Genomic DNA, 23066 nt, shown 5'->3' with positions numbered 1-23066 from the left:
TGCATTATGAGTTTGTTAAGATGTATATCCCTCTTGATGTAACATGTTAAGGAGTTTGAGAGGTCTAATGGTTTATTGTTTTGTTTCAGGATTGGAACGTCACGTGGTACACAGCACATCCAGACCTTACAAAGTGCTTCCAGCACACAATACTGGTGTGGTTCCCTTGTTTCTATCTCTGGATCTGTGCCCCTTTCTACTGCTTGTATCTCAAATTCTATGACAATGGACGCATATCTATATCCAGCCTCTGCTGTGCCAAGACGGTGAGTCATTTCAGTCATATCAAGACTTGCATTCTAGTTATCATCCCCAAGGCTTTCTAAACTGCTAACTTGAATATAGCATCAGTCGGATTAAAAACATATAGAACAGGATGACACCACTACAATCATTTAAAATAAATGTAATACATTCTGTGGGGGAAAAAAACTAATGAATGGATAATGCAGGGCTCAGTCCCATGTTTTTAGTGTCTAAATATTAATTTAAAAAAAAGAGTTTCCACTACAAATAACCTCTAATGCAGGGGTCACCAATCTCGGTCCTGGAGGGCCGGTGTCCCTGCAGGGTTTAGCTCCAACTTGCCTCAACACACCTGCCTGGATGTTTCAAATATACCTAATAACACCTTGATTAGCTTGTTCAGGTGTGTTTGATTAGGGTTGGAGCTACAATCTCCAGGACACCGGCCCTCCAGGAGCAAGTTTGGTGACTACTGCTCTAATGGATGTTAAGGTTTGTTCATCAACACCAGAATATTTTTTAAGATAGCAAATAAATCAATCATAGCAGGGAATACATTATCGTTTGAGGTCAAAAAGATCTCTTTTCCTTAATCTATACATTATATTCAGCAGGACTGAATGTTAACGTTAAGACTAAAAGTTCACAGTAAAAATGACAAATGTTCACAATGTTACAAAAATATTATAGTTCAAATAAACTTGAATGACTAGAATGTCAGTCATGTTTTTTTTTATCTAAACAAAAAAGCAGCACAACTTTTTTTCAACTGAGAGCTTAAGCAAATGATAGACCGATTTGTCAAACATCCAAATAAGAAAATTGATGCTGAAAATACTAATATAGTGACAAAATAATAAATAATATTTTAAATATATAATATTGTAAAATTAAATTATCAAAAATAATCAAATGACAGATTAAATGAGCAAAATAGTCTTATTTGCCCCCCAACATTAGAACGGTCATGCAAGTAAAGCATTTTTTCAGAGAATGACAGAATAATGTTGCTCACATGTTTTTGTGCACATCTTATAGGGTTTGGCTCTCTGTCTGGCCTCCTTTGGTTTTCTGGAGACGGTCTACCTGCTGGTGGAAAGAAGGAGAGACATAGAGCATCACATGGTCTTTCTCCTGAGCCCTATAATCCGCAGCCTTACCATGGTAAATCACACTATTACTATTTTCCCAAGCCTCCATAATTGAAATATATTCAAAACTCTGCTACTAAAAATACCAAACTCTCATACCACCCCAATCTACACAACCTCCTCTGGCTTCCAGTACCGAAATTCTCTTACTTGCCTTCATATCATTGCGTGCTGTAGCTCTCTCAAACCTTTGTAATTTACTCACTCACTGCACTCCAACACTGTCATTGCAATCTTCGAGCTCTGTCCTTCTTGTTGTCCCTTGGCATCGCCTCGCTTTATGGGGGAAGAAAATTCTGTGCTGTTGCACAATAATATTTCTAAATATCACTAAGTTTCTCCTTAAAACTCACTCATTTTCTGAATGTTATAATCATTATGTTCTGTAGCTTTTGTGTCCATTTCTTTGTCTTATTTCTATTTTCTGAACATTTTTAAAGTTATTGTTTTTCATATTCCAATACTGTTATTGTAAAGCATCCATGAGCACTACAAAGGCGGTACATACAATAATTGTATTATTATTATTATTATTTAAATGGCTCTTAATTGTACTGGTAATTATACATATATGATGTAAAAGTCTATGATTTTAAGATATAGAGTGATTTTAAAATGTCCATTAACCAGTGTTATGAAAAATAAAACTGAGAAGAACAACGAGCCCAAACTAAGGATTTAAATAGTTTTGTTTTTTTTCAATAAAACTCATTTTTAAAGATAGTCAAAATTTATAATCTGTTATATTTAAGCTTGAATGAACAAATCTTTTTGTGGCTAGACGTCTGGCAGAAGTTTCCTGAAGGGATCAGAAAAAATAAGCCTCTTTTACCTCTGGTCACAGCAGACTGCAGTGTCAACAGTGGTTGTACTGTAGTAAATGACTTATTTTTTATTTTATTTTTTTTTAAGAAAAGTCAAATATAGGATCCTAAAACACAAACTAAACAATAACATTAGATTTTTGTACCAGGATCAATACAGAAATATCTTAACCCAAATTAATTGATACCTGTTTTAAATACTGCCTAATGTTCTATAGTTGTATTTTTTTTTTGTGTGTGTGTTGGATGTTTCTAAACTGACCCCACTGTGTCTACAGATACTGGCGATGTTAATGATCCACTTAGAAAGGCTGAGGGGCTTTCGTTCCTCTATGTTTCTCTTTCTGTTTTGGATGCTGGCGGTGGTCTGCTCACTGGTGCCTCTCAGAGCCAACATACAAGCCATCATAGAGGAGGTCTGTACATCAACACTATTATCCAATTGCTGTTGCAAATAACAATAATAATTATAAAACTAGGGGTAACACATTATTAAACCTCCCCATTAGCAATCCCTCTATATGTTTGCTATTTTGGTCTCACATCATTTGACTTTGACTATTTTGATGGTCTCACAACTGAAGCTTGCCTAGCTCTCTTCAACTCTCACATGGTCACTCACTGAAGCTAAGCAGGGCTGCGCCAGGTCAGTACCTGCATGGGAGACTACATGGGAAAGCTGTGTTGGTGCCGGAAGTGGTGTTAGTGAGACCAGCAGGGGGTGTCCAATCTGTGGTCTGTGTGGATCCTAACGCCCCAGTATATTGATGGGGACTTCAAAGACGTCAAACCAAAGTCCTATGGAAAAAAAAAAAAAAGTAGCCAAATTTGCCCACTGACCTGTCCATCATGGCCTCCTAACCATCCCCATATTATAATTGGCTTCATCACTCTGTCTCCTCTCCACCAATCAGCTGGTGTGTGGTGTGCAGTATGGCGCAATATGGCTGCTCCAGGTGGATGCCGCACACTGGTGGTGGATGAAGATACCACCCCCACAAAAAATGTGTAAAGTGCTTTGAGTCTCCAGAAAAGTGTTATTAAATTAAAGGAATTATTATTATTAAGTTCAACAATGAGTAATTTTACATTTACATAATTTCTTATTAGCTCATTCTATCAAGACTGTCAGTATGATATCAGTCAACAAATTGTACTCTAGTAAAAGTAAAAACTTATAATACATCAACATAGTGTCTTAAAAAGACTATCAAAATAAATGGTTAACTTTTATTCCATGCTCTCAGCCTTTTTTATATTTTAGTAGATTTGCATTTGTCTCTAAAAGTAAATTTAAACCATTTTACTAGAAATATTTTTAAAACCTCTATTTTTTATTGATTTGCATTTAAACTTTTAAGCTACTAATATACTGTAACTAATAATATATTTTTACATAAAACTGTCCATGTTGGACATGTTTTGTGTACTTAATGTAGTAATTTTAGTAACCCTATAACCAATATAGTCTGTAATACATGTAATTAATAAATTTCACTCACTAGTCAAATTAATAGTTACTCTTTTAAAATGGCAGTGTGAAATTAAACAGGAAAATGTTCACAAAATAGGCAAAATACTTTAAAGAAACATATTTTTCGCTTACTACCTAGATCACTTTGGACCCTAAGGATTTCTAATATCACATCTATTCATGGTGTATTAAGAGTTTACACAAAACACAGCGAGCAAATCTGATGTCTTGTCTTAGAGCACAACAAAAGATCACTACATTTTCACAGTCACAATTATAGACCATTTTAAGGAATGTAAACAAAAACAATGGTCCAAATGTATATCCTGTTTTACATTTCTCATTTCTATAGCTTCCGGGAATCCTGAAAGGTCAACATATTGACAAATAATGTTATGACAGCTGTTTTAATGTTGTGATATGGCTGAATTGCCTCTTGTTAGTAATTAAAATAGTTTGACAACAAGCAGGATATGTTCATGGGCCAGTGACTTTACCGCACTGAAATGTTGTATACATCAATTATGTAGCAACATGTTAACTATCTCTCAATACAGTAATATTTGAGGATTGACTGATCAATAAGGTTAGACTTTGAGTTAGTAGAACAACGTATGTACTGGCAAAGTTATTTCCAATCAGATATTAAAGCTATTAAAGTCTATTATGACTAGCATCTTTGCAACTGCATATCAACTAAGTCGTAGCGTATTAGTAGACTGCTTGGTAGAGTTAGGGCTAGTAAAATAAGTTCACTTGAACTTGAAAAGTTACATGTAGCCTAGTGAAAAGAAAGTCCAAAAGGGAACATCAAAAAAAAGTGTTTTCTCTGGAATGCTGGCCTCACGCATGCGTAACAGGCCCCCGCGCATGGTTTTGTTAATGAGTGTTACTCAATCTTGCTTTCTAAATTTATCTGCGTTGTGTCTGAGACGAGACGTAAACAGAGTGCTTACAGCTGTGCTCTTCCCAGCGCTGACGTCTGGTTCTGTCGCTCTTTTCCCTTTCCGCTTCCCTCAATGGCCTCTTTGTCTCAGAGCTCAGAGCAGTCGCAATCACCACTGGGGCTTTTCCAGACAGATAGAAGCAGCCCAATATATGTTTGTGGATGCCGTTACTGTCTCCCTCTGTCTGTCCCTCGCCTACTGTGATCCACCCGCTCCGTAATTATTTCACTGCATCTGTCATAGACAAAACAACCATCGTCTTGACACTGGAGAAGAGAATATATATAAGAAAATCACATGAAAAGACAATTGTGCGTATATATTAAGCATGGAATGTATAATCTGTGCCTGTCAGAACTGATGTATAGTGAAGGAAGTGTAGCAAAAAATATCCTAGTCAACAAGCTTATAGACTGAAGGCACTGGTATACTTCATACAAAAATTACAAGATAGTTGTGAGTAAAACTGGATAAAACAACAACAACTGGTAAACAAATCCAGCTGTTAAATAACTTCTAACTATCATTACAGAATAGGTGGGTGTGGCTGAAGGCTCCACCTTCTTTGATGTCGAAATATTCAGTTGATTTCATATGTTGAGGTGGGAGATATTTGCATATATGTGCATATTCCACCACTCTCAGCGGTTTGAAGAGCTTTAGGATGTTTGCAAACTCTAAATGGTTCTTCCAACTTCTGTTTATTTTAAGCAAAAAATGAAAAACATGTTTGTTATGAACACATTATACTTCAAATGGCAAGTAAACAAGATTATGAAAACAGCATTATGTCCAATAGGAAATAATCAGAAATACTTATTTTTATCATATAAAACACATACAGTATATCCTACATAGATATGAGGAAAACAATTAAGCAACCACTTAAAAAAAAATCATAGTTTTTGTGGGTTAATAGTTTTTACGTAAACTATAAAATTGCTGGGTTCCACACAACCGATTTGTGTTAGAACAACAAGAAGGAGTTAACTTATTAATTTTTACAATTTTAAGTGGAATGGACATAAAACAAGTTGTCAAAAAAAACTCAAGAATTGTGTTGTTTTAGCTCATTTTAAGTAAGTAGCTTGAACAAACAGCAAACATAATTTATTGGAGTATTGGAGCATATTGACACATATTATGCCAATATATTGTCATTATTTCTCTTTCAAATTAAGAACAATTTTAGAACTATTTCTTATACTGTAGAAAATTATATGATCAATTAATTGTGACAGCATATGTTTTTAGTTCATTGTAACTTATTAAACTAAGTAAATCATGCTCTAGCTTAATTTTATAAGCTGTTTTAGGTCAGGTTCACATAAGTTTTTGTAAGTAATTTGATTTAGCTTAAAAATTTCAATTTTACAGTAGCTGTGTCTCATTTCAGAGACTGCATCCTCCAAAGGATGCAGACTTCAAAGGTGAATTTAATCCAGAGTTTTCTTTTAAAAATGCCCTGCCGTTATCAGCACGCAATGAATCTTGGGACGTTCGAGGCTGTGAAGGATCCACCGGTTGTTTCCTTCATTACCTGGGAAACTAAGGACGCGTTTGGAGACTGATCCTCCGAATTTGTTTGCGATGACGCAGTGCACAGCCTCTGAAATGAGACACAGCTAGTGTATAGGTATTGTTGTTGATTTCAAACCTGCTATGAATTACATTGAGTTAATCGATTATTCTGTGAATCAAACATTAGATTTATATATTTGGGATCTGAATCAAAAGATTAATTTTTCTTTTAAAAATCGATATAAAAGAAAAAACTTTGTATTTCACAACATCTCCTGGAACCTGTGAAATTAAGAACAGCATAAACAAATATTTATGTATACTGTATGTATTCAATGCATGGCCCTAAAAAGCAAAAGTGAATGAACACAATGGAAATACTGACAGATGAAAATAGACACTTGTAAAATGTAGGGCACAAGTACAATAAGGAAGTAAAAATACAGTAAGAAACAGCTTCATGATGACAGCCTGTACATTGACATAGGAGCTAAAGCTTGGTTTGTGGTGGGATCTGTTGCACCCCAAATGAGCGCTCTGCCAATGTGCAAAAGCAAAACAACCAGCTCTTGGTCCCCTCATACCACACTGTGGGAAGACATGTTCCCTGACCAGTCTGAGTTTGTCCAAACTGTTAAAGCGTATGGTGTGGTGGACAAATAATCACAATGTCCTGCATTGTGGAATCCAGAGTTTGGACTGTGTCCATTTGAGTAAAGAGTCTTGTGTTTACACACACTCTTAAAGAGGCCACTTTCTCTCATAGCTTGGCTATTTGACACCAATTCTGTTAGAAGTCCATAGGAATAGATGCCCTCTCTGGCCCCTGTAAAACTTTCAACTGGTGCTCCAGGCCTTTGGCAAGGGTTGTTGTTGTTTTGAACCCAAAGCCCGGACCTCTAGCATATTTTCTCTCAAATAAATCCTGAACCTTGTATCATGCTATACACAATAGGTCAAATGCATGGAGGTTAAACTTTATGACAAATAACAAACAAAAATACTGGCTGTAACACAGTAATGCAATCAATAGCGTTATTTATCTATTTGTAGAAACATTTAATAAATTTGGGTCAAAGATGACATGGCCCATTTTGGTTTGAGGATTTAATAAAGATCTAATGTAAATGACGTAGTCAAAATTATGACTATTTAAAGGGGTGGTCCAGAGTGTATTTTTAAGGCTTGATTGTATTTATAAGATGCAAAGCAATGTGTGCTCATGCTTCATTTGTAGAAAATCACGTTATTTATTCATATATCTTACTTTGATTATATACAGCTACTTAGCTAACATGAAAACAACTCATCGACCATCAAGAAGCTCTAAATGGTCAGCTAACATAACGTGCTGTGATTCGCGGATCGGCTCCACATCACCAGGAAAAGCGTCACACCCCTACAAGCATGTGCTTTGCCTCTGCTGTGTAAAAACAGTCAGAGTAGCTGTTAGCCATATAAGTATGAGCCTGAATCAGACAGAATATAAAAAAGACACAGCTGAATGTCATGCCTGCTCTCTAGAATAAAATCTAACAAGTACCATACACATATATTCAGAATAAGGATGTGTAAGTAATATGAAAAGCTCACATATCTTTTGCAAGTGTGTTAGTCAAGTGTATAACGCAGGGAAAGTGGCTGCATAGAGACACTGCAGCGCTGGTGAAGATTGTGGATGTTTACAATGGTTTGACAAATAAATATGAACTTGTACCTAACATTGCCAAACAGCATTTGCACTTGTTTACATCCTTGTTTATGTCCTTGCTACAACATTCCGTTAACGCTAGACACTATGCATGTAAATGATCATTTTTAACAAATAAAAATACTGACAGGTTGTGGCTCACAATTCACAGCTTCTTCTATTATGGTTGGAGCTGCTCCTTCTTTGAGAAGTTTTTAGCCAAATCCAGCACTGAACTGAGAGATTCTGGAAGCTGTCCTTTGTCAAATGCTAGCTATATATTTTTTATGATTCTCTAAGACATAATTAAAATTTAATTGTAAGCACTTCTCTTTTTGTGTTGTGTCCTTTGGAAGCCCAAATACAGACACAGAAGAAGCTCTGTGAAAATAGCAGCGTTTAGAAAGCATTTTTGCTTTCTGGGCTATAACATAACAGTGCCTCGGGCCACGCCCCATTGCTGTGCAAGGTGTATGCGCGTGGTGAATGCACATAACCGAAAGCCCCTGTGATCTCATTATCCTGGGTGTATTTTTCTTTTCTTTTTTTTTTGTGGTCCCCAAACTTTGTTCGCTGTAGGCTTTGCTCAGCTAACTCTGTAAAAGCCAAATGTCTGCATTGAACTTTGAGCATATCACAATCAGATGTTGTTTATGTTTACACAACTACATTATAAATGAACTAGTTTAAAATGTGATATCGTAGTGGACCACTACTTTAAAAACTATCAAAGAAAAGTTGCAATTATGTCAAGTTTCATTAGTCTAAAGTTTGACTTAAACTCATAACCATGACAATAAAAGTCAAAATTATGAGAGTGTCAAAATTATTATAACATTTTTTAACATTTAAATTATTACATATTAAGTTGTAATTTTGCGCCAAAACTATGATATAAAAAGCCAAATTTATGACACATTTATTCGTTATACATATATATTAAGTAGAAATTCTTATATTAAAAGTCATAAACATGAGATAAAAAGTCTGACATAGTTGAAATTATTGACTTTGAAAGTCATAATTAGGAGATTATTATAAATGTGACAGTCAAATGTTTTACAAAAACTCACACTTGTTACATTAAAAGTCATAATTATAAACTTCTGAATCTACAATATGACAGATAATGAGAGATAACTCATAAAACACATACATGACAGTTATGATTGAGATACAAAAGATGAAATTATGACATTCAAAATAATTGCATATAAAATAGAAATTAGGATTTTAAAGGTCTTAATGAAATTGCTTAATTGTTTGGCTGATGTGAAGTGTTGGTTGGCAAATAACTTTCTCAAACTGAATAAAGACGAGTGCGAATTCATTGTTTTTGGCCAAAAAGGTTTGGATTCTAATGACAATCTGTCATTGCTTCCTGGGGAAATACATTCCTCTGAAAAGAGTCTTGGTGTCATCTTTGATTCTGAGTTAAAATTTGATCGGCAAATTAATGCGGTTGTCAAAGATAGTTTTTTCTATTTTAGATATATTGCCAAGCTGAAGTCTGTCCTCTCTTTCAGTGATTTGGAGAAGGTTGTTCATGCTTTCATCTCTTCTCGTCTGGACTATTGCAACGCATTGTATCTGGGTGTGAGTCAGGCCTCTCTCTTGCGACTGCAGCTAGTCCAGAACGCAGCTGCCAGGCTTTTAACAGGCACAAAAAAACGAGAACACATCACACCTGTTCTTGTTTCTCTACACTGGCTGCCGATCCAGTTTAGAATTTAGTACAAAGTTCTGTTGTATGTTTTTAAATCTCTCCATGGCCTGGCCACTGAGTATATTTCTGAGCTAATTATTATGCACCAACCTGTGAGATCTCCTCGCTCTATGGATTGTCTCTATTTTGCAAGTTCCAAGATCACGCTTAAAATGTCGAGGTGATAGAGCTTTCTCGGTAGCAGCTCCAAGACTCTGGAACGATCTCCCACTCTCTTTAAGAACAACTCAAACTTTTGAGTCTTTTCAGAGGTCACTGAAAACACACTAATTTTCTTCAGCTTTTAATCATGTGATGTGAGTTTATGTGTTTTGGTTTTATGTATATTGTACATGCGTTTTATGTGTTTTATGAACAGCACTTTGGTAATCATTGTGAGTTGTGAAAGTGCTTTATAAATAAAGTGAGTTGAGTTGAGAGTTGAGAAATCTACATTTTGGCAAATTAAGAGACAAAAAGTCAAAATTATGAAATAATATGTTGAACAACATTTCCCAGAAATGTGTTGCAGTTGGAAGGGCATCCGTTGCGTAAAACATGTGCTGGATAAGTTGGCGGTTCATTCCGCTGTGGTGACCCCGGATTAATAAAGAGGCTAAGCCGAAAATGAAATGTATGAATGAATGAAAGAACGAACGAACGTTGAAAATACTTACTTATTTGCAAGATCAATAATTAAACAGAATATTCAGCTATTTCAGACAAACATTATTATATAGTTTACGATGATGCAGTGGTTGAATCTTTCTACTTTACCAGCATCTGCGGAAACAAATATGTCCATAGTCTATATTGTTTTCAACCATGATATCGAAGTGTTCAATAAATGGTTTGTTGTTGGTTTAATGAAATGTTTAGGTCTTTATATTAAGCTGAGGTCTTTAAAAGGAAGGGATGGGCACAGCAGGCACCATCCCCAAAACCAAAAAAAAAAAATCTGCCCACTTCAGCCACCAGACCCAACTCTGCACACTGCGGTCAGACTAAGTGGGCGGCTGATCCCAGATCAGCTCTGGCATTAAGGCTGGTAGAAGACAAAATATAGAGATGGTACCACAGGAAGCATGAAGCTTATTATGTGGTGAACGACTCATTGGGAAATCCCTGGCAAATGTCTGTCTAAATGGTCATCTCAACACTGGGGAAAAATAAAAACCAAGTGTTTTAAATTTGTGATAAGAAGTGCTGATTGTAAATAACACCGACCAGTAATTCTGATCCAGATTTATGTAGTTAACCAAAACTTTAACCATCTAACTAAACTTTTTTTATTGTCTGAAATAATCATGTGCAGATTTTTATTCTTGATGTTAACAGTTTGGCTAAACTACATAAATATTTTTGCTTGGTAAATAAGAATGAAGACCCATTTTCACCAAGTATAATAACTATAATGATAGCTTTGAAAGTCTTCACAATACACCACAATTGAATGAATGACAATAACATTGAACAACATTGCTAGAATCGTTTTCAAATGCTGAGAGACAATCAGATTTAATCCTGAGGTGATCTCCGAGCATTAAAATATCTTTATCTCTACAAATTAAACCCCAAAAATATAAGTTATAAAGAAAATAAGGAAAGACAAGTATTTTGGTGACATAAAAAATCATTTTAAAAAGATAAACAACAGCACAAAAAAATAGGGAGAAAAAGAAATGTTGGTGATTTGTTATAATAAGGGTACCGTCTTTGTGTAAAGTGCCCCGCACTGCTGTCTACATCCTGCTGATAACCAGTCATGTGTTTTACAGGGTTTCTCTGCAGATGCGATGAGATTTGTGGCATTTTTCACATTCTTCTCTCTTCAGCTGGCACAGCTCATCCTCAGCTGTTTCGCTGACCAGCGGCCAGACACTCTTAAACCTGTATATGTGAAGGTACAGGTTCATCCATGTTACAACCCAACCTATTTTTTGTTAACCCTTTACTTGAAGTGGGTGACATTTTTTTGAGCTCTCTTTGTTATGTATTACTTGAAATAAATAACAACCTGTCAGCGTCTTTGTCATGACGACTTGACATTAGTAAGACAACAATATAAGAATACCTGTCATAAATCTGTCATAAACATTATTGTCAAGAGACTTAATAATTGTCATGAAGTCCCATTCATGTTCATGTCGTGTCATGTTATTATGTTAAAATGGCTTTATTAAAGTCTAATGAACTACCCCTTTAAGTAAAGTGTTAGCTTTTCACTTTTAATTTTTAGAAAATAGTTAAAATTGCTAATACCTTGTTTTTTCCACTAGAACCCATGTCCAGTTGAGGATGCTTCTTTCCTGTCAAAATTGCTGTTCTGGTGGTACGGCAGGTAAAGTCACCTCTTTGTCTCTCTTTTCTGGACTTCTGAGGTTGTTGAAAAGCTCAAAGGATTAATAGGCCACAGATTTACTGAAAAATGCAGTTATTTGTGCTCCACAGACTGGTGGTGAAGGGCTACCGCTCACCTTTAAAAGCTGAAGATCTCTGGTCTCTTCGAGAAGAGGACACGTCTGAAAAAATCATCTGTGATCTAGAAAAAGAGTGGGCAAAACAATGGGCCAAACTGCAACAGTAAGACACCTACATTTGTTTATAGAATATTTACTCCAAAAAAATCTTTGGATTCAAGAGTGTTTAATTAAAATTATAATCACAAATCAGAAAAGTTTGTGACAATATAAAAAACGCAAATAAAAAAGTATTGATTTCTAAATTTAATTTGACTTATTTCATTGCAGACAATATAACAAACATTATTTAACGTGTTCCTCGTGATTTTTATTTTGTCCAAATTAACACATTCCAATTCTTGTTCTTGAAAGTTGAAACACACAAAAAGTTGGAACAGTAAAGCATTTACCACTTTGTAATGTTAGCATTCCTTTTCACAACACTTGAGATGTTTAGGGACTGAAGACACCAAGTGGTGAAGTGTTTCGGATGCAATTTTGTACAATTTTTCCTGCAAACAAGTCTTAAGGTAGGTAACAGTACTGGGTCTTCACATTTTGCGCTTCAAACTGCGTCACAGATTCTCTATTGGAGACAGGTTGGGACTGCCGGCAGGCCAGTCAAGTACCTGTATCCTCTTCCTCCGCAGTCAGGACATTGTACTGTGTGCAGAATGTGGATTTGCATTGTCTTGTTGCAATACGCATGAGCGTCCAAGGAAAAAAGGCAGCATATAGTGCTCTGAAATCTCTATGTAATTTTTTGCATTAATGGTTCCAACACAGAGGTGTAATTTATCTTTGCCAAGGGGACTGACACAACTCCATCCCATGACAGACTCTGTTTTCTGTCTTTTTCTTTTCTTCTTTGGTTCGGAGTGTCCATTTCTCACAAAAAATACTGATTCATTTGGCCAGAGTACATGTTTCCACTGTGTGAAGGTCCATCCCAGCTACCTCTGGGCCCAAAGAAGTGGACGCCGCTTCTGCACACTGTTAACATAGGGCTTCCTTTTGGCACAGTGCAATTTTGGCTATCCTTGACCCATCTTTGCTACTAAAGAACAAAACCTTTCTTGGATGCTGCTTTTGCATCAAACCATAATGACCATCACCTGTTTTAAATCACATCATTATTTAAGTAATTTACCTGATTTCTTGTCCTATATTACTTTTTTGTAGTGTTGCAGGTCTGAACAACAATTTAAATAAAGTTGACCAGTGGCAACGCGGTGGCGAAGTAGGTAGTGCTGTCCCCTCACAGCAAGAAGGTCACTGTTTTGAGCCTCGGCTGTGTCAGTTGGCGTTTCTGTGTGGAGTTTGCATGCTCTCCCCGCATTTGCGTGGGTTTCCTCCGGGTGCCCCGGTTTCCCCCACAGTCCAAAGACGTGGTACAAGTGAATCGGGTTGGCTAAATTGTCCGTAGTGTATGGATGTTTCCCAGAGATGGGTTGCAGCTGGAAGGGCATCCGCTGCATAAAACATATGCTGGATAAGTTGGCGGTTCATTCCGCTGTGGCAACCCTGGATTATTAAAAGACTAAGCTGAAAAGAAAATGAATCAATGAATGAAGTTGACCAGAAAAAACATGAAACATTTTGTGTTCATATTGTCTGCACTGAAATACAAGTCAAAGTAAATTTGAAAACCACTACTTTGTTTTTTTATTGAGTTTTCCATGCTATCCCAACCTAATTTCTGTTGGTTGTATAACTGTTGCATTGATTAAAATGTTTCTGCCTAGTCATACGTTTGGCAATGATTCTTTTATTGATTTAGTGTGTCTGATCATTCCTCCACAGTAGAGAGAGCTCTCTGAATGGAACAGAAGCACGTGGTTATAAGCTGAGTGAGCAGAAGCAGCTGCTCAGAAAACTCCACAAGGAACAATGCGCAGGCTTCGTTCTTCTCCGGACACTGGCCAAAAATTTCGGCCCTTACTTTCTGACTGGGACTCTCTGTCTTGTCATTCAAGATGCTTTTATGTTCTCCATCCCACAAGTCCTAAGGTGAGAGACGCAGTGAAAATTAAAAGAACTAAAAGAAATGCACCAAAGCAAAACACGGTAATACTGTGAACTATTACAAGTTAAAAGACCAGTTTTAAGGCTTTTTTTTATACATTTACTTTTGTGATTTGATATGATGATATGCTTTAAAATATTTGTTTATTTTAAATAATTTATGAAATTAATTAAAAATATATACATTATATGTAAGTTTTAATGGATTCTTGCTGAATAAAAGTGTTCATTTGTTTCGAAAATTAAGAGTGTCTATAATCAATTTTAAATCATTATTGTTCCTTTGCCATTTAGTCTAAAATGTGAATATTATCAATGAATTATCTAGAGTATATAGGAGGCAACACTTATTAAATTATATTTGATAAGGAAAAACATGCCACTGCACAAATGTAGAGCAAGACCTTTATCACATAATTGCAGTGTTGTGCAACAAAAACACTGGGGGAACCATAACTATGTCTATGAACTTGTTGGCCTTTCACAGCATTGAGTGTGAATCCCCATCACAGACAGGAATAACAGCACATTCAGCTTTGGTACAGCCACACACTGTTAATTACGTGCCATACACTCCACGCAGCATCACGTTGTTTGTGGCTGAGCTATAGCTCAGAAAAGGCAAAGAAACTGCAAGTAGATCATCATAACAAGCCACTATTTCTGGCATATAACAAGCCAAGAGCAGTGTGGTGGATTCACTGCTCCAGAACCACAGGAACCGAGGCCTCACCAACACCACAACACCCCTTTATAATGACTGTGCACCCTGAATAACTTTGATGTATGTACCTGGCAATAATATAAATTAGGTTTAGCTGTACTTGGTCCAAGAAGGCGGTCATCAATTATGTGCACATCCCAGTTTCTTTAGGTTTGGCTTGCGCTCGCTATATTGTAAATCAGACAAAGTTTAAATATACAAAATTTATATGTTGAAAAAACAGTACTGTAAGCTTTAGGCTGCCACTAGCTTTGATAGTCTAAGGCACAGTACTGTAAAGACATCCATATGAAGTTCAGATGCTAAATCTTTAAAGTGCTGTTAGAAGATGTTCATAAAAAATAAGCATTTTTCTCTGCTTCATATGATTATGTTCAATTATTTCACTTTAAATGGAATAAAAAATAATAATAATAATTTTCAAAAACAAAAATATTGAAGCCTTTCCCAGAGATGGGTTGCGGCTGGAAGGGCATCCGCTGCGTAAAAACTTGCTGGATAAGTTGGCGGTTCATTCCGCTGTGGCGACCCCTGATTAATAAAGGGATTAAGCCGACAAGAAAATGAATGAATGAATGAATGAAATATTGAAGCCATACATGGGAGACTGAGAAAAGGGCTCATTTTAAAAACAATTTCAAATAGTACGATCTCTTTATTAAGATACAAACAGATATTATAGAATGTGTAAACAAGATTTAAAAAAAAAAAAAAAACTTTTCATTTTAGAATGAAATTACTTCAAGCAAAAGTCTATAATATGGCCTTCCTTGGCACAGCTTGAACTGTTTTGAGAAGACTGTCCTGAAGCTTTCTAACATACTGTGATATGTAATATTAGGCCTCTTTCAGCTCTTCCCAAACTTCTTCCTTAGATTTAGGCTGCCAAATTTTGCTTAATCTGTCCTGTTTCATTTCAGACTGTGTTTAATTAGCTATTTTCTTTTCTTGAAATATGATTTAGCTGCTTTAGAAATGTGTTTGAGATCATTATCATGCTGAAATATCAAACCAATACCAGTTATGCTCTCTAAGGAATGGCATAATGGATCAAAACCTGTCTGTGGTTTTTAGCTTCCACAATCCTATCAATTTAGACAATATTGCCAACACTGCTGGCATAAATGCAGACCCAAACCAGGCCAGAGCCTTCACTATATTTCACAAAAAGCTGCAAGAACTAATTTTTTACCCTATTCCTCCAATAAGACCAAAAATTAACCTAAAACAGCATGTCCTAAATGGTCTTTAAAAAAAAATCCAACTCTAACCTGTATTTTCTAGTTGTATTTTAATAAAAAACATGTTAAATAATTATATATTGTTACGATACCATCACTAAAACAACAAATGTAATTGTGGTCTAAAACTTTTGCACAGTACTGTACATATATAATGGCATGCTAATCTTTGGGTCTCAGTAAATCATAATAATGTTTGTTCTTGTTCTTCAGTTTACTGCTTGGCTATGTGAGGGATGAAGATGCCCCCTTGTGGAAGGGTTACCTCTTCGCCTTTTCTCTGTTCCTGTTGTCTTGTCTGCAGTCCCTATTTAACCATCAGTACATGTATACCTGTTTCGCAGTTGGCATGAGGGTTAAAACTGCAGTTATGGGACTGGTGTACCGGAAGGTAAATCTTACAAGTGTTTACTAACAAATGCAAAGCAGCATTTAATGGTTCTCACATTTACTCTGGTTGTCCACAGTCTTTGGTCATCAACAGTGCAGCCCGCAAGACATGTACAGTCGGAGAGATAGTGAACCTGGTTTCAGCTGACACCCAGAAGCTCATGGATTTTGTAGTGTACTTCAATGCAGTGTGGCTGGCTCCCATTGAAATCGCCTTGTGTCTTTTCTTCCTCTGGCAGGTGAGAACAGCTGCTTCTATAGAAATACAAAACATGTTTTTGAATATTGTATTGTTCTTCTACAATATGTAGTATAGTTCTACCTTTCCAAAGTATATTTAATTTACTAAAAAGTGTACAAAAGCCATTCAAAGTATACTCCAATTAGTCAGTCCAATAGTCTCGTAGGAAGTGCTCCAACATGTACAGCTGTGCTTTGGACATCCCAAGTGCAAATCCTGGCTCACTGACCTTTCCCGATCCTATCCCTCATTCTCTCATCAATTTCTGTTCTACTCCAAAAAGTTCAGTTATTGGACATGTACTTATATGGTCATTCAGTTTATTAGGTACACCCATTTGTATCTAATCAGCCAATCAAATGGCAGAAACTCTGTGTATTACAGCATGTAAATGTGGTCAAGATGATCTGCTAAGTGTCAAATAGAGCATAAAAAAGGAGAAGAAAGTGAGTGACTTTGGGGTGTCATGAATTTTGGTGCCATACGGGCTGTTCTGAGTATTTTAGAAATGGCTGATCAACTGGGAATTTCATGCATTACATTTCTAAGGTTAAAAAAGATCTAAGGTACAAAGATATTCAGTGAGTAACAGTTTTGACAGAGTTTGAAGAATCTCAAACTGGTTTCTTTAACATGACAATGAGTTAAATTACAAAAAATATGTAAAGTATACAAGGGCTTTAAAGGAACAACAGCATGTCACTGGGTTTTTAAAAGGCCAGAACATGCCATGCCATGAAAATTAAATTAAATTAATTTAAAGTAAGTTAATTTAACTGTCATTAATGCATCCATTTTCAAACTCATTCCTTTTACTTTTCATTCCTCTCACCCCTGTACAGCACCTTGGCCCATCTGCATTGGCTGGTATCGCCATTGTGATTCTCATCTTTCCTTTGAATGGGTTCATTGCCAAAATGAGAAGCAAGCTCCAGGTATTGCCCATATTATTCCTATAATATTATATTATTATTGTTCCTATACATTACGGTCATGTTGTGACAAGTGAGGTCACATCGGTAGATAGTATTATCAATCTGCTTCATATCTACAGATAATTTAAAACGCAAGCATGTGAACAGTCCATGCAGTTCTGTCCTCTGATGTTATAATGTTATGAACACAGTAAAAATAACAGGATTGCATGTTAATTTATATATTAATTACAAATGACATACAGTAAAATGAATGCTTTTATTTGCTTGGTCTCAGCCATCCAAAGAATTTAGAAACAGGAAATTTGTAATGAAAAAACGAAAACTTGCCCATCTTGATGTCTTTCTATTCTTGCAAATAATTGTGGCTGCATGACTCTGATTTCACATGCATTTACTGCTTTCAGGAGGTCCAGATGAGGTACATGGATGGACGCATTAAGCTGATGAATGAGATTTTGAGTGGCATAAAAATCCTGAAGTTTTACGCCTGGGAGAATGCCTTCAGAGAGCGAGTGCTTGAATACAGGGAAAAAGAGCTGAATGCTCTGAAGAAGTCCCAGATACTTTACTCCATTTCCATCGCCTCCTTCAATTCCTCCACTTTTTTGGTACATTTCATATGGACATCAGAAAATATTCATATAATCATATATAACATTTATATGACTGTTTGGCTTACTCTACTTTGCCTACAGATTGCGTTTGCCATGTTCGGGGTGTATGTGCTAATTGATGATAAGCATGTTCTGGATGCTCAGAAAATCTTTGTGTCCATGGCTCTTATTAACATACTTAAAGCTCCACTCAGCCAACTGCCATTTGCAATGAGCACTACTATGCAGGTGAGCACCAGTACTACATGCTCTATATATGTTATAATAGTAGAGTACTCACTTCAAGAATATTTAAAAGCCCTTTTTTTTTGCTTTCTATTTCTAAGGCTGTTGTTTCTCTCAAACGACTCGGGAAGTTTCTCTGTCAAGATGAGCTGAAACTTGATAGCGTGGAAAGAGTTCCATACAATCCTGGTAAGTGCATTAGCTTTTCAGACTTTGTTCTATGAGATAAAACACTTCATATGCCTCATTTAAAAAACATTTTTACAGTTGAACAATAAAGAGTTTTTTTTCCTAGTAGAAAGTAGAAGGCGTAACCAAAACCATCATCCAGATAAACAAAAACAACAAGTTACTGATTTGCCAGAAACACCCACCTTGAAAAATATATCTGCGAGACAAGCTCATGTGTAAGACTTTTGAAACATTAATTTAAACACTGTAATTTCACAAACACTTTAAGGAAATTTTGTGGCTATGAGGTGGGTTTTGGTAGAGGCTAAAGTGTGCTTTATGACTTCATGCAGCAGTCAGTGGAAGGGGATTTTCAGCTTTGGAGCTGTAATTACATATTTATATAACTTTTTTTCCACATTTTTGTCTGTTAAAAGTCTATTTTCAAAACTGGTTTATTAAAAAATGGATCTATTTTTTTGTAATAAAGTCAAAGAGTCTGTCTTTCTCTTTTCTTCACCATTTGATTATGCTTAATAATGAACTCAGACTCGTAATAATAACCTGTGGTTGGAGTTTATGCAAAAGCATCAACCAAAAATGTCACCCTGTCGCCTCATTTACTTTTGGCATGGCTTCATGACGTCCTTCAGACCTTGACAGCTCTTTGTCAGGAGAGTTAAAAATAAAACTCAATTGATAATAAGTGTGGCAGAAGACAGAAGGATTAAAAACCCAAGTCTGCAGAGTAAAACACCTGAAATCATCTTATAATAGCAAAGGAAGTTATTGGAAAAAAACAGTGAAGCAACTGAAACAATAGAGGCATTTGGCTAAAAGTGCATTCAGCATGTAGCAAGTAAGCAAACTTCCTAAGCAGGGGAGCGAAACACATGATCATTATTCTTCAGACCATGGATCCAGTCAGGTCAAGGTGGGGGGCAGAAAGTTGTAGCAGAAATCACCCAAATGTTGGAGGGAAAAAGTTTCATTCAGCCAAACCAAATGAGGAGAGTATGTATATTTTGAGGAGGAGATTCAGCAATTAGAGTAAGGGGAAGGGAGAAGGGAGATTTTTGAAAGAGAACGAGAAGAAGAAAAAGAAGAACAAGAAGTACAAGAAGAAGAACAAGAAGATAAAGAAGAAGAATGTTTCTATAGGTGGTTTGACAAGCCCACTTACCTGTGTGAAGCACACTCAGAATTAATAATAATTTGGAGTTGCTGTGTGGTGTGGTGGGAGAGAGAAGATGGAGTCATTAGCCCCTTTCACACTTAGCCCCTTTCACACATACAGACCTTTCCGGAAAATTACCGGCAATTTTCCGGAAAGGTTGTATGTGTGAACAGGTCCTTTTTGAAAATACCGGTAAATTCGTTCTGGCTATTTTCCGGAAAGAGAAGTTGTAACATTACCGGCAATTTGCCGGAATGCTGCGCTGTGTGAACGCAGAAGGAAGATTGACGGAATAAGCGCGTGCACGTTTAGAACGTGCTGACGTGAGACGTCTGCTTTAGCCAATCACAACTGTCAGATGCATTTACGTCCGCGCGGTTTATGAGAATAAAAGCCTTTGAATATTTTTCCAGACACATTTAGCTGCTAAAAGTTAGTCAGATCACGTTTATATGTTCTTCTTAATGCCAACTGTATAAATAATCATCGATGAGATGCTTATGATAAGCCGTTGTTTGTTTACGTTCGTGTGCCTGTGAAACAGCCTGTGAGCGCCTGCGCACATATTATGAACATTTCGACATGCGAAAGTAATCCTGCGAAAGTTGTTCACAATACTGATTATCCACAGAGTTTGTAATTTAGTCAAATGTTTACAAATACAAGCGCAGCCGTTTAAAGCTCATGTGTGGTGAATGATGTCAGAATGTACCGGTATTTTGGAATGGATGTGTGAATGCTCTTTTCCGGAAAATTTCCGTAACGTCCTCGCCTGTGTGAACAGCGCTTTTTTCAATATACCGGTAAAGTCGTTGCGGAAATTTTCCAGATATTTACCGGTATCACTGTGTGAAAGGGGCTAGTGATACCGGTAAATATCTGGAAAATTTCCGGAACGACTTTACCGGTATATTGAAAAAAGCGCTGTTCACACAGGCGAGGACGTTACGGAAATTTTCCGGAAAAGAGCATTCACACATCCATTCCAAAATACCGGTAAATTCTGACATCATTCACCACAAATGAGCTTTAAACGGCTGCGCTTGTATTTGTAAACATTTGACTAAATTACAAACTCTGTGGATGATCAATATTGTAAACAACTTTCGCAGGATCACTTTCGCATTTCGAGATGTTCATAATATGTGCGTGTGCAGGCGCTCACAGGCTGTTTCATGGGCACACGCAAAGCTTGAAGGTAAACAAACAACGGCTTATCATAAGCATCTCATCGATGATCATTTACACAGTTGGCATTAAGAAGAACATATAAACGTGATTTGACTAACTTCTAGCAGCTAAATGTGTCTGGGAAAATATTCAAAGGCTTTAATTCTCATAAACCGCGCGGACGTAAATGCGTCTGACTGTTCTGATTGGCTAAAGCAGACGTCTTACGTCAGCACGTTCTAGACGTGCACACGCTTATTCCGGAAATCTTCCTTCTGCGTTCACACAGCGCAGCATTCCGGTAAATTGCCGGTAATGTTACAACTTCTCTTTCCGGAAAATAGCCAGAACGAATTTACCGGTATTTTCAAAAAGGACCTGTTCACACATACAACCTTTCCGGAAAATTGCCGGTAATTTTCCGGAAAGGTCTGTATGTGTGAAAGGGGCTATTGTTTTGAACCTCTAGGCCTGCTCTAAAGAAGCTCTACTTGTTCCTGCATCCGAAGCAGAAGTCAGATTTGAGAATAAGGTTTCAAAACTCGGAACACAATGGAAAAGTTGTAAAATCCGTCCTGCAGACTAACCGCATAGGAATGGAGCCAAAGAAGCAGCTGTTTATGCTGTGAAACAAGATTTGAATAATCTGGGAGGAGATGGAATTTTCACATGGAGTGACTGCAAACTTTATTCATGTGGGTTTGAAAGCAATGTTGCCTAAATTCCACCATCATTTAAAATGCGCAACAAGAGGAACTAACACATTGGACTAGGTTTACTCAAACTTAAAGCTGAGTTACAGTCTGACCACTTGTCCCTGCTCCTAATCCCTGCAGACATCACCCTGGCCTGAGAAAAAAAATGTTTTTGCTGGCATCAAATCTGGCAAGATGGAGCCTCTCGGCAGCTGCAGGAGTGTTTTAGTAGATCTGATTGGGAGACTTTTAAACACCAGGACCTACAGGCTTGAGTCAACATTAAAATGCATCAAGAAGGCCAAGGCAGAGTACAAAACCAAGATCTAGTAACATCTAAACATTAACAGCAGAAAGCAAATGTGTGATTGTGTTCGGCACCTCACCAAACTACTGGCCCAATCTACAAGCTGAAGGTGATCATTGACAAGGAAATTGAACATCTTGAGGTGAAGTAAGAATTGGTACATACATCATATGCAGCAGAAAACAGCAGCTTCACCCTCAGAGTGGAGGAGTGGGAGGAAAGTCACGCTCTAAGGGACAAAAATCCAAAAAAAAAAGCCACAGAACCTGATGATGTACCTGATGTCTACATGTGCTGAAGGACTCTGCAGTTCAGACTGGCCAGTGTTTTTACTGAGATTTTCTACTTGTCAATATCACAGTGTGCTGTCCCATTCTGCCTAAAGTCCTCCATCATAGTTCTTCTACTGAATAAACCAACCATCACCACCGTAAATGACTATCAACCAATTGCACAAGTAGTCATGAAGTGTTTTGAAAACCTGGTATGTGATCACATAAAATTCTTGCTGCCCAACATTGACCAGCATCAATGAGCATATAGAGCAAATACATCTACAGAGGATGCTTTAGAAACAACTCTCCATACCACACGTATTACACATATTGAACAGCGAGCTAGCTATACCAAGTCTCCTTATTTGTAGAGTGTGTAAACTGTAGTGTGTTGGACCTGGGAATGCCAAAGCAACATGTCTATGGCAAGGAATTTCTGTCAGGACATACGAAGAGGGTCAAACCTCATCAGTTTTAAGCCTGAGTACTGGATCTTAATAAGGCTGTGTTTAAAACCCCTGAGAGGGGGCTTGAAAATGGCACGAAATCTTATGCAATATCTGACTATTCATGTGTAATATGTGTATAGCTTGTGTAATATCTGTTATTTCCCACAAAATATATGTTAAATGTATAGAGTGCCATTTGTAATTTGTGTATTATGTGGAACATGCTAAGCACAGTTTTGTTGGGCTTCATACATGTTCCAATGACAATAAAATATATTCTATTCTCTTTTCAGATTTTGAAAGTGTTGTTATTAACAATGGCACATTCAGCTGGTGTAAAGACAGCACACCATGTCTTAGAAGGTAAATTTAAACATATTTATCACTTACTTTTAACACCTGCT

General features: G+C 36.8%; 1 protein-coding gene and 1 long non-coding RNA gene across 3 annotated transcripts in view; one reads left to right on the top strand and one right to left on the bottom strand.

Annotated features, from left to right (window-relative positions):
- LOC137487238 (multidrug resistance-associated protein 1-like) overlaps positions 1-23066 on the top strand; it is a 35230-nt gene that overhangs the window by 6326 nt on the left and 5838 nt on the right. For both annotated transcript variants that reach the window (XM_073944759.1, XM_073944758.1), the window contains exons 2-15: positions 90-266; positions 1285-1410; positions 2500-2637; positions 11337-11462; positions 11838-11899; positions 12010-12141; positions 13824-14030; positions 16224-16401; positions 16478-16639; positions 17484-17576; positions 17984-18187; positions 18275-18421; positions 18520-18607; positions 22956-23025. In XM_073944759.1, coding sequence (XP_073800860.1) covers positions 90-266; positions 1285-1410; positions 2500-2637; positions 11337-11462; positions 11838-11899; positions 12010-12141; positions 13824-14030; positions 16224-16401; positions 16478-16639; positions 17484-17576; positions 17984-18187; positions 18275-18421; positions 18520-18607; positions 22956-23025 — 1910 coding nt within the window. The remainder of the gene's footprint in view (positions 1-89; positions 267-1284; positions 1411-2499; positions 2638-11336; positions 11463-11837; positions 11900-12009; positions 12142-13823; positions 14031-16223; positions 16402-16477; positions 16640-17483; positions 17577-17983; positions 18188-18274; positions 18422-18519; positions 18608-22955; positions 23026-23066) is intronic.
- On the bottom strand, positions 1262-11448 carry LOC141381242 (uncharacterized). Its single transcript, XR_012401113.1, has 3 exons — positions 11270-11448; positions 4652-4876; positions 1262-3019 (listed from the first exon to the last, which is right to left on the bottom strand). It is a non-coding gene; the product is annotated as an uncharacterized lncRNA (long non-coding RNA).

This window comes from Danio rerio, chromosome 3 (genome assembly GCF_049306965.1).
Source record: "Danio rerio strain Tuebingen ecotype United States chromosome 3, GRCz12tu, whole genome shotgun sequence".
Classification (NCBI taxonomy): domain Eukaryota; kingdom Metazoa; phylum Chordata; class Actinopteri; order Cypriniformes; family Danionidae; genus Danio; species Danio rerio.
Note: the sequence above shows the minus strand (reverse complement) of the source record. Positions and strands in the feature narration are given on the sequence as shown.